The following is a 12,591-nucleotide window of genomic DNA, read 5'->3' on the forward strand; positions in this document are numbered from 1 at the left end:
TAATTGCTCGATGTTAAACACGTGTTTGAGAGGATGACTTTCTTCTTCTTTCTCTAAGCTATCAGTTTCAATGTTGGTCCTGGAGCAACATTAATTATTCTAGGAACAACACCAACACTACGATATCGGACCATACATTGTTGCATTCTTGCTGGTTTGGGTGCACGGGCTTTTCACAAATGAACCAAAAGGAAAAAACATGAAGTTATACAGACTGACAGATAACTCATTGATTGGACAGTTTTGGCTATTGTCATCCGTTCATAAGGACCAATGTGGGTAATTTTTGGTGACTGACAGCATTCAGTCATTCTAATAGATTGTACGTTCTCTAGTGTCACAAGGCTTTCATGGAGAAATAACTGATCAGAAGCATTATTGGCATTATGAGACTGAAAATTGACTGCATGTTATGAATAATGACAAACAGATAGAGACAGGATGGAAAAGTGGCATCATGTGCATTAATATGTATTTAATTTATAATGAACCTAATGAACCGGCAAAGTACACAGAGTAGGATGGAACCACAACACGCTGCAATTTTAATGTGCAATGTTAAATGTCTCTTGAATGTCATCATTCAAAGGATCAGAGAAAATCCCCTTACTGAGAGTCATACTAATGCACATTAGTGTTACCATGGTTAATAAAGATTTGCGGAGACATGTACGTTGCCTATTCAGACTGATTATGGGATCACTTTCTGATCAGCTTACAATCAGCAGATGGATTTAATCGCAGTTTAATACTATAGTAGATTTAGTATCTTTTCAAATCCTGCTTAAATCACAAACCGACTGTCAAAAATACTGGAGTTGGTCCGTTTGCTTTCACCCCACAAACAAACTGTGCTTTTACTGTTCCCTGTTTCTCTCATGGCCTTGTTTTTGGTTCAGCACCGAGACTCGATTTAACTGAACCAAACCTGTGTGAAAGCACTCTGACATTGTTTAAGTGTAACCACATGGACATTTACAAAAGATATTGACTTCTCACAGATATGTTCTAAACTCTGAGGAACTGCCCTGAGTGGCCGTAATGATTTATTACTGGATGGTAAAGTGTGAGATAGCCAGGCTGGGGATCGATGCAGTGCGATCACTACGTGAGCGGACTCTTTACTCTGAGCTTTCTGCCAGTTCTCAGTGGAACTCAAAAGGAGTAAAGGTGACAACACGTGAACTACAATGATCTCACCTGTCATGTTGCAGTATACCTGTGTGGGCCCCAGGGGACCACTCCCATCTGGATCAATGGAGAAGAAGCCTGAGGAGCTGCCAATCAGCTTGTAGGCCTCACAGGAGGACTCGTAGATGGCTGGAAGAGGCAGAGTGGGGACAGAAATCGGTTATTTCCTTCAAGAATCATCCCACGCTCTGACAGCTTTCTACTGGCTGACTCATCTGACTGCAAAAAATCTATCTTTATTTATGAACTGTTTAGAAGTTATTGTATTCATTCTTTAAAAAACAGTGAAGTGGTGGCTGCTGGTGACATATGTTTCTGCTCTATCCATCACCAGTTGTTGCTCTGATGCGGATTTATATTTGAATACTACTTATATTTGAATACGACTGAAAGGCCTGATCAAAATGTATTCACTGTAAAATTTTAAGGTGGATTCAGTGTTTAATTTAAATCTTGTAATTGTAAAGCTTTCGGTCATATTCTCTTGGCTTAAAGTATTGGTTTTTGAAATGTTGGGGATTGGGACCCCCGAGGTGGTCACGATTTCCAGTGGTCGCCAGATTGTTGTGGAGAAAAAAATAAAATGTTTACACGATAGTGTTTGTTCATAAAATGGTTTTGGGGGCCTGAAAATGCAAACTTTTGAAACTGAATCTTTTGAAATGCCACCCTTATAGTACCATCGCCATGTAAACTGGCACTGTGCAATTCTTGTGAAAACTGTGACGACAAGGCCCCGCTTCAGCCATATGTGTTATATTTTCAGCCTTATAGCCATCTGTGAACAGGGGGACAGCAGGAACAATGACGGATTGTTGAGCTTTGTTTGTGCTGCTGACTCTACTGAGTTTATTAACGGTCACCATTAATGTGATGTGATAGCTCACTGCTGTGTAGAAGAAAGCGTTTGTGGTGTTATTCTGTGGTGTTTAACTGCAAATTACACTGCAACCTACTGGCCTGGCATACATACTACAGGGTTTTCCAATCCTTTTTGCAGCTCTGTGTGCATGAGATTTTCACGACGTTACATGAGCGCGGAATGTCTTTAAACGGCAAAGGAAAAATATTTCAGTTTTTTGCAAAAGTGCTGTCATGTAAACAGGGCCTGAGACTGGGGAATAGTTTTTGAACTACCTTACACGTACCAGTGATATAATTTGCCTTGAAATGGATTGTGGAGTGTGTCTGTGAGAGTCAAAGGGCAGAGAAGAGCAGAGATTATTTACACTCTCAACACACGGCCAGACTGGTGCGCCCACTTCAGACTGGGTGCTTTCTAACAGCTTAGTTTAGCAGCTACAGTGAAGATTTCAGCTTTAAAAAGGGTGTAAATAACGTCTGTCCGTCAATTTAGGATCTCTGAGCTTCTGGGGACTTAGATTGTGCTGGTCGAGCTGTATGGAGCCATTTTAAGTTTCCTCCTTAGGTATTGTTGCTACATCAGTTGTTGCAGTTTACATGTGTGCAGTGGCACATTTACAACTAAAATTCATCTTATTTTTTCAAAACAATGTGTCTTAGATTTCAGACAGTAATAGACAATAACAGGCTTCTGATTTCTAACCTTTGTTTTTGTGGGCTGAAATGACAACTGTAGCTGGTAGATGTTATCAGCCGAGCTAGCTTGATAATTAAACTCGATGATATGGTTGACAATTCAGCCTCTGGTTTACTCATTAATCTTTCCAGCTGCTAAAAATATTTCTAATTCAGCAGATGCTCTTATCTGTCATGTAGCCTCCAACATGCAAATAAAACAACGTTGCCTGCATATAAACAAGAAATCAGTAATCTGGGGCAGGGGAATTTCACACAGAGTTTCCAACAGCCGTCTCCACTATGAATATCTGAAGATGTTGGGAGGATGTCAAAAAATGACACCCGTAAGGAAACACTTCCACATGTAGAGTCAGTCTGAAGCCAGCATGTTTCAAGCTATTTAAGGATGGAGTGAAAAAAACTGTTTCTCAGAAATCTGAAAGCGAGAATAGCAGCAATGATTGTGAGGTCATGTCAGGTCGAAGGAGGGCAAGTTTTTTCTTTGCCTCTCAGTTGTACAAAGTGAAGAAAGCTGGGAGCATGACAGGTGTGTGCGCTGAATCAAATGACACAGCTCAGTAGACCTCGAATATATGGGGAGGTGCAGAGGGTGTAATAGCAGGTTTGAGACTAGGTGGAGAAATGAAAGTGAGATGAACTGCTCACAGTTGTGACAGGTCGCTCCAGAGTATCCTGTTCCCGAACAGTCGCAGGTGAAGGTGCTCCACGTCTGAGAGCAGCGGCCTCCATGTTCACACAGGTTGGGGAGACATCTGAAAAAAAAAAAAAAGTTTTTACACTAACATTTAATATCAGGAGATAATTTTAGTGCTGATTAATTGGGTCAATACTTGTAAATTAATCAATTATTGTCATATATATATTTATATATATACAGTATGATCATTGTAGAAGCCAGCAAGAGCAAGCCAAAGTATCCAGGCCTCCCTCCAGGCCACTCCTCCAAAACACATCAGAACACACTGCCTGACTACACCATGGACATATAGCCCCATTCATTCCGATGAAAGCTGCTCAGCGGTGCAAGAAGCAGAAAACGTTCAGCTTCCTGGGTATAGAATGACGCGGCCCATGGCTAACTTGAATGGGGGTGAAATGATTTACTTGTGCCTCTCTCCTGCGACTAAATGGATGATATTATGACAGTGAGGTTTGACACTCAAAAAAATGTATCCACCAGTTCATTGTATCCATGGTTTGGCCACTATTGACTTTAAAAAAAATGCTGGCTGACAGGCTCTGTTAGCTTTTTGAGCCTAATAAATACATAAATAAACAACTCTGTTAAATGCCACAATTATATAAACACAAGCAAAATAGCCATCATGAACGTACCTCAGTCCGAAAGGTTACCCGGTACAAGAGTTACTTCTTATTGCTGTAGGTGTGTGCTGTCTGCTAACAATAGCCACTTAAGGAGGCTGTTTCTGCTCCCCAGCTCTGGTCTTTGGCTCAGGGGCTGTGTGCTTTGTGCTAACTGTATTAGCCACTGAAAGGCTATTCCTACTGCTCTTTGGCTCAGGGGCTGTGTCCTTTGTGCTACCGAGTTAGCTAGCTACTGTGGACTGTGTACTGTGATTGATAACACATTATCAATCATTAGCTGCAGCGAGGATTTACTCTAAAACTACCCAAATTCAAATATAAAGTTTAAGGTTTCAAAACCACCGATACTTTTATTTGAAACATGGAGTGGCTTCTTCATGATTTCAACTTACATATTCTGCAAAAAAACGAAAATCACAAATTTTTTTTAAAAGTCGATTTTTCTTTGTTTTCCCGACTTGTGCTGGGCCGACTTGTTCCTGGTTTTCTCGTGACGGGTCACATTTGTCATTGATAACAATATCCAACTACCTCATCATGTGAGAAAACATCAAACATTATCTTAATGAATGAAAGGAATGAACAAGGCTACTGTTAGAACTCACCACTGCACTTTCTCTGCCATTCTTGTGCAACTAGCTTCTTACTAGCTTTAGCAGTAGATCAGCCTAGCCTTGTGGAAATTCCAGTCATGCGCAATAAGTGCATGGGTAGAATGTGTGCAGATAGGTACGTAGGTAGACAGACAGGTAGCCTGTTCAATCATTTCATGTGGGCTGAATGAAAGGATAAGCTGGGCTTATTAAATGCCTGCAACAGCCACAGATACTGGATTTGTTCTTTTATTTGTCAGAGCATTTGATTTTTGATTACTGTCCGGATGTTAAGAGATTTTAGAACAAAAATGCTTCCAGAATAACTTACCAACCCTAGCTTTAATTGTTTGATTTGTAAAATATCAGAGGATTAAAAACATGTAAATGTTTGTTCTGTACCAGAAAATTATTTTTTTTAATATACATAACACAAAATATTACATTTTAAAACTGGAACCTGAGAATTGCTGATCAGAACAGTTGCTATTAGTTGCTGATTATGTAAGTCTTCTCCTGATACACTTTCATGTTGTCCTGTTATAAGCAGCACAAAACAGCTATTTCTTGGCTGCAAAACAAAACACAACACAAGCCTCTTAGGCATTTGTATTAGGTACCAGTAGAGATACTTCTTTTGTTACTGTTTGCAAACCTGATCTTTTATTTATCAGGCAAGCACGACCCCTGCTCGCTGTTCTCTTTATTCTTTTGTACGCAATTATGAACACGCTTTGGAACCCACCCAATAGACTAATTTGCTGTTTATTCATGTTTCATTAAAAATCTCAAACAACTGTGAAATGATTGTGTCTCATACTTTGCCCTTGTATGAATTTTTAAAAAAGCTGACACGTCGAGGCGTTTTACTAAAAATAAAAGCATTACTGTCACCTTCAGACTAGAATGCCCGTTAATGGGATTTTGACACAATGAGCGCTTCACAGAAATTTCAAACCACACTCGTCTGATTAATAGTCCCTTCCTCAAGCCTCCTTCAGTTTCACATAATTGCCAGCCTTTCGAGCATGCATCTATAATTTCATACACTTTCATCTCCCACCTATTAACTGCAGCGGAGCGGGCCAGCCGCAACACGGATAAGGTTGCAGCCACTGGTTTAATTACCATCAAGCTATTTTCTGTTGTGTTCATGAGTGCCCTCACAGGTCATGGAATTACAGTAGCCAGCACACCTAAGTGCATGCTGACCATAAATTGAGTCACAAGGTTTAATTAGACACAAAGAAAAGAGATTGACTCTGATGAAAGTTAATTTTCTCACACTCGGGGGTCATTAAACAGGCCACAATAAGTGAAATGAGAGTTAACATCAATGAAATAAATGTTTGAAAAGCTGCGTACAACTGCCTCACATGTCTTGTCAAGCAGATCTGAGCACAGGATGTTGCAAAGACATCAAGTACACACCAAAAAGAAAAAAAGTGTGGATGTAACCCACACACATTTGATTTTAGTTCTGCATAACTTTCTTTGTTGCACACTGCATAATGCATGTAGATGGTTGTTTCATTTGTAGGAAACATCAAACGCTTTCTCCGCTCGCATCTGTTTTTATGAAATGCATAATGCAGTGACTATTAATATTTATCAAAGATTAGGAAAAAATACACTGAAATGTTTCTGTAACATTTCACAAAGCTTGTTTTTGCTTTAACAGTAAAGTGGAGTTTTTGCCTCAACTTGTAACGCTCCATAATCAACGCTGTTCACATTCACTGTGAGTGAAATTACTTTTTAAGTCATGTTTGAGTCAGAGATTTTTAACTTCTTTTTGCTTATGGGTTTGGGTTTATGACTCATTTTCTGTCGTGGTTGAGGATCACTGCATCTTTTCATTAACCTTGTCTCAAGCAGCAGCAGAGCCGTTTTCAGCTCTGATGAACCCGCTCTACACTATGTGCTCAGCAACAAAACAACAGACAACCAGAGTTAGCTTCTAGCTGGTAAAATGCACTGCATTAATATGGTGCTTTTCTGGTCTTCCCATTCACACACACATTAATACACTGGTGGCAGAGGCTGCCATTCAAGAGGCCACCTGATCATCAGGCTCAGTAACCGTTCATAGTCACACTCACATATTGATGAGCAGCCACCAAGAGCAATTTGGGGATCAGTATCTTGCCCAAAGACCCTTTTACAGCTGGGGACTGAACTTCCAAGCTTCCGATTAGCTAGTGACCTGCTCTAATTCCTGAACCACAGCCACAGAAGATAACAGAACATTTAGCACTTAGGTGCCAACCCACCAGCTAACCAGCCAGCCTGGGGGGTCCCCTGGTTAGGGTTAGGCAAGTGGAAGAGGTGGCGGGGGCCTGTGGAGGCCTCTGTCTGGGGAGATCCAGCCTGGGGATATACCAAGGAGATGCTCTGTCCCCACCTCCTCTACATGGATGACATTAAGTTGTATGCCAGGAGTGAGCAAGACATCGACTCACTAATTCACATCACCAGGATCTATAGCAACGACATCAGAATGTCATTCATGTGGTAGGATGGTATCGAAGAGAGGGAAGATGATCTGAACTGAAGGGGTTGAACTACCAGAAGTCAACAAAGCACATGTAGACAGCCACAAGTACCTTGGGGTCCCACAAGCAAATGGGAACCATGAGGAGGCAGCCACAGTCAAATACCTTCATAAAATAAGACTAGTCCTGAAAAGTCAGCTGAATGGTGAGAACAAGGTCTCAGCAATCAAAACCTACGCCCTGCCGGTCATCAGATACCCTGCTGGGATAATAAGGTGGCCAAAAGAGGAGATAGAGGCCACTGATATCAAGACAAGGAAGCTCCTCACAATGCATGGAGGGTTGCACCACAAGTCCAGCGTCCACAGGTTCTACATTAAGCGGAAGGAAGGAGGCCGAGGACCAGTGAGCATCAAAGCCACTATCCAGGATGAAGTGATGAACTACTAAGTGAATACCTCAGGCAACAGAAACTCCTAGAGGAGGAGAAGAGAGAGAACAGGAGGACATCATGGAAGGACAACCCCCTGCATGGTATGTACCATCAACAGATTGAAGAGAGTGGCTTAAATTGAGAAATCCTACCAGTGGCTGGGAAAAGCTGGACTGAAAGACAGCACAGAGGAACAAGATCGATTGAGGCTGAGGTCTACCAAACCAGACAGGACCCCAGATGTAGGCTGTGCAAAGGTGCCCCTGAGACAATCCAGCTCATAACAGTAGACTGTAAGATACAGGCAGGCAGGGCACACATGGAGCACCATAACCATGTGGCTGGCATAGTGTACAGGAACATCTGTGACAAGTATGGGCTGGAAGCCCCTAGGTCAAAATGGGAGACACCTCAGAAGGTGGTGGAGATTGACCAAGCCAAGATCCTGTTGGACCTCCAGATACAGACCGACAGACTGGTGATGGCTAACCAACCGGACACAGTTGTGGTGGACAAACATCAGAAGAAGGCAATGGTGATAGATGTAGCAATCCCAAGTGACAGCAACATCTGGGAGAAGGAACACAAGAAGCTCGAGAAATACCAAGGGCTGAAAGAAGAGCTGGAGAATATGTGGAGAGTGAAGGCAGCAGTGGTCCCTGAAGTGGGAGAGTGGCTCCAGCTGAGTCCAGGAACAACATCTGAGATCTCGTCAGCTTGTTGAGTTCTTCTGCATTTATAATAGTAATAGTTATTTGACAAACATTAAATGGTTTCTAAATTATTAAGAAATTGTAAAGGTTTATAGACATCAGTTGAACCGTTAAACAACTTGGCCATCCAAATAATGTCTACAGATGAACTACACAGTATTAACTGACCATTTACAAAGTAGTATTAACATCAGTTGCAACTTCATAATAAACAATTGCTTGATAAGGAATTTAGAAAGCATTTCATTGTTTGTTAACAGTGAAATAGCTATTAGATAAAGTTTATTAATCATAAATTTAACATTTTTCAATGATGGTTATGTGTGACCAGATTTGTCTTTATATGATTTTAAGAATGTATATTTTTCTTATTATCTGTTAGAGTTTACCAAGAGCTATTTATACTATAAAACCTGAGTCTGCTTTTGCACTCATCCATTAATATAGTGTACGTTTTTTTAGTTGTTTTTTTTAAATGTGCACCTATGCACACAAAAGATGTATGCATCTCAGTTTGGCAAAAGAAAGGATTCCAATCCAATTTCAATCTTCTGTCATTTCCTACAGTCCGTCCCTTCGCTCGCTGCCACAACAGACTGGCAGCACAGTTGTGTTTGCATTTCCTCTGACAGGGGACATCCACAGTAGAAAGGAAATGGTTTGAAATCTGACAAAGGAGAGACCCTCCTCGGGGCAAATACAAGATAAAAAACACAAGTTTGCATCTTTGTCTGGTTCATATAAATGTTCCAAGCTACATGCAGACATTCAATGAGCTCATAGGTTTGCCAATCTCATTCACAGGGCCCACAGCTGTGCAGGGTAATGAGGGATAGGGACGGGGAGGGATGCCACACAGGCCAGTAGGGAGCAGCTTGTTAGCATAGTCCTCTGCCAGAAAAGGTGTTGCTGACTTTCTGTTGCAATTTAATTGGATGATCCTGTCAGCGTGTTTGTCTTTATAGGACAAGATGTCAGTGACTTTCAGGCAGCTCTGCAGACAACACTGCCATCTCCAAATTAACAATGTGGGCATGAATAACTCTCTGCTGCCAGCTTGGATAACGTTTTAAAGACCGTTATATTTGACAGATTTTGACTGTTGATTGTCAAAGTTTCCGGTAATAACTGTCCTCTAATTAATTAAAATGTAAATAAAAAATTTAGACCAACTTACCTGTCTCTAATATTGCAGGTGTCAAACTGGAGCTCATTATAATTGCCCAGCAGCCCTTGCTGTACATGATTGAGATTCATTGGCTGCCTGTTGATGAATATGAGCCGCATACAGCCCTGGAAGGCCGGAGTCTGGTGCTGACAGTTCATCGTGGAACAGCCTGGACGGAAATGACACATGATGGAACCTTAGTTTAACTGCACAAGGAATTTGAACCAAGAAATATGCTGTTGAAGTATGTGCTAGAGATTAATTTATGTATCTTAACATTGTAAACATGCTGTGAGAACCCACTGACCTCCAAAATAAAAGCTGCCTTTTGATTCCAGCTGTTCCCACAGTTCGATTGAGGAGGACGGCTCATTATCCACAGTGAAAGTGATCTGTAGATTCCTGGTGTCGAGACTCACTGAGTGCCACAGACCATCATTGACTCTGTGACCTGAGGAAGAACATTTCACATTAAGCCTCGGTGAAATGGCTTTAGTTTAGTTTAGTGGTCTGCAGCACAGAAAGAGATATTTGTTTCGACCATTTTCCTGTGAAGCGTTTCTACCATTGCATTCTGGTTCACTGCAGTGTGATATGGTCAAAGTGGGTGTTTTCTCAGCAGTCACCACTAATACATCAATGGACCAACAAGAACATGGCCACGTTTGAGTCAGCAGATTAGTTAAAGATAAACTGTAAATTTTGTAATAGCTGGCAACACTGCCGTCAAATACCAAAATTTCCTCTCATCACAGTTCCTCCACACAGATGCTGTCACTTCACTGACACACGAGACAGTCGCAGAGCTTCAAGGCTCCTCCATCACTCAAAACAAAAACCTCCCCCTCCCCCGCTCTGTCACTGTCAACTGTCTTTACTGCTCGTTTTATCATGAAGATGAAGTTAATGTGCAGATAAGGTGGAACGACTCAAAAGTCAGCATCTTTATATTTAATAGTAGTGAACAAAATACTGGAGGTGTATGACTGCCGAAGTGTAAAGCAACTACGTACTGTACTACCTACTGTACTGTGCTCTAACTACTGTATTATATACTTCTACTTGGTTCATCTCACAGGTTAGTGATTGTACTTTTTAATTCACTGCAGCTTTTCGACAGTTATTAGTCTCCAGCAGTTAAGGACTTTGAAAACCTTCAATGAGCATATTAAATACGATGCATCGTTATTCAATACAATGAAGTACACAACAGTTTATAAAACGATTTGACCAGCTGCAACACTACAATCTTGCCTGCATGTTTATCTTTGTATGTACCTCTGGACTGAAGATGCCAAGAAGCCGATGGCCTTATTTTGAGATATTTTTTTTTATTGAGATAACAGACAAATTTATCTTGTTATCTCAGGAAAGTAAAATGCAGATTTCTCGAGTTGACAAGATCATTTATCAAAAGAAAACAACTTTTGTTTTCTTGCAATCACAGGATAATTATGGAGAGCTCCAGAATCAGTGTTTGGTTCATTTGATTATACCTGATTTCAGCTTTCAAGCTCACTGTCATGACTGACAGGGAGGATTCATAACTGAACTGCAGAGTGACGTGCACTTCAGTGGTCAGCGGGATCACTGAAGTGCACTCGCCTGTGAAGTTGCAGCCTCCTCTCCTTAAAAAACGAGAACTGATCGGGGTGTTATCTCTGACACAATGCTTCTCCTGCCTGTGTCAGACCTTGAAGTACAGGCTATGCATGCTGGCATGGCACTGCTGATCTGTGATAAACATTTAAAGCATTAAGAAGAGACAACCTCTTGTTTTCTCGAGATAAATTGTTGATTATCCCGTTAACCTTAGATAACAAAATAATTAATTTGTCATCTCGAGATAACAACATCAAATAAAGTAATTGCAAGCATGAAAGCCTGGCTGTTCTCAGCTGATAGTATAATATATAATGACAATGTCAGGAGCAATTCTGCTCGCATATTGAAAAGTTTACTTTAAGCACATTTTATTTTTTGAACTTCAACAATTAGTCGATTAATGAGTTAGTCGACTGGAAAAAAATTGGCAGCCATTTTTCAAACAAACATGTCGACCATTTGCTGGTTTCAGCTTCTTAAAGGTGACGATTTATAACTGTTGATGGGACAGAACAACCAATTTAAAGATGTCACTCTGGGCTCTGGGAAATAGTGATGAACCTTTCCTCACTATTTTGTTGTTGTTGTTGTTGTTGTTTTTTACATTTTATTGAATAAATGAATCGTGGAAATAATTGGCAGCTTAACTGATAATGAAGATAACTGTTAGTCGCAGCCCTCATGCTGTAATATCACAGATTGAGATTATGTTGGATAAGTGTCAGATAAATAGTGTCAAATAGGACTTAGTACGTGTACTGTGTGTTGGGATGCTTCAGATGTAAAACTTATTTGCATTCTAACTTGTTGCCATCAATGTTCACTTTTTAAATCAAATATCAAACCAAATCACTTTAAACCATGAACTTCTCCCATATAATCACTCTGATGCTCATTAGGCAAATTCCCTGCTGGTTTCTGCAAAAAGGCATAAAACTGGCTCAATGTTTTCATATAAATTGTGCTCTTTCATCCATCTATTTTCATTCGAGTACCATAATTCCCCCTCTGTTAAAATAGCAGAAACGTCTGCTTTTTAAACGACTGACCGCTTGCTTAACCCAAAATTTTCATAATTGGAAATAGAAAAAAATCCATCTGAAAGTCAGTTTCAAACCATTTGGACTTTAAAAAATCTATTAAAACCCAAAAGATGAGTAATAAGCCAACTCAGCTTGATCCACAAACCATTTCTTTTAAATTGACAGTGACAGCTCATCTCACGGAGCTGTGGCCATCAAGAGGACGACGCCACAATGGCAGCTGAAAATGGAAATTACTGATCCACGCCTCCATTTTGACTCTGTTTGTCCCCAACTAAATTAGCATCCAGATTGAGCTGTGCTGCGCTACGGGAACTCAGAGGGGACAAGACGGTCACGCAGAGTGCACACTAGGAGTTCTTTTAGTTACTCTAAAATCAGATCTGTCCAGTCTCTTGGGAAAACTTGAGAATTTCAGATGCAATCCAATGACGCCTCTCGCTTACAGCACAACCTTTTAT

The 12,591-nt window shown here is 40.7% G+C and overlaps 1 protein-coding gene across 1 annotated transcript in view; it reads right to left on the reverse strand.

Annotated features, from left to right (window-relative positions):
* Window positions 1–12,591, reverse strand: part of cntnap5a (contactin associated protein family member 5a) — a 90,614-nt gene that overhangs the window by 43,296 nt on the left and 34,727 nt on the right. The window contains exons 7-10 of the mRNA XM_073473673.1: window positions 9,790–9,933; window positions 9,492–9,651; window positions 3,400–3,506; window positions 1,201–1,320 (exon numbers count right to left, since the gene is read on the reverse strand). Coding sequence (XP_073329774.1) covers window positions 1,201–1,320; window positions 3,400–3,506; window positions 9,492–9,651; window positions 9,790–9,933 — 531 coding nt within the window. The remainder of the gene's footprint in view (window positions 1–1,200; window positions 1,321–3,399; window positions 3,507–9,491; window positions 9,652–9,789; window positions 9,934–12,591) is intronic.

The sequence above is a fragment of the Pagrus major genome, chromosome 9 (assembly GCF_040436345.1).
Source record: "Pagrus major chromosome 9, Pma_NU_1.0".
Taxonomy (NCBI): Eukaryota; Metazoa; Chordata; class Actinopteri; order Spariformes; family Sparidae; genus Pagrus; species Pagrus major.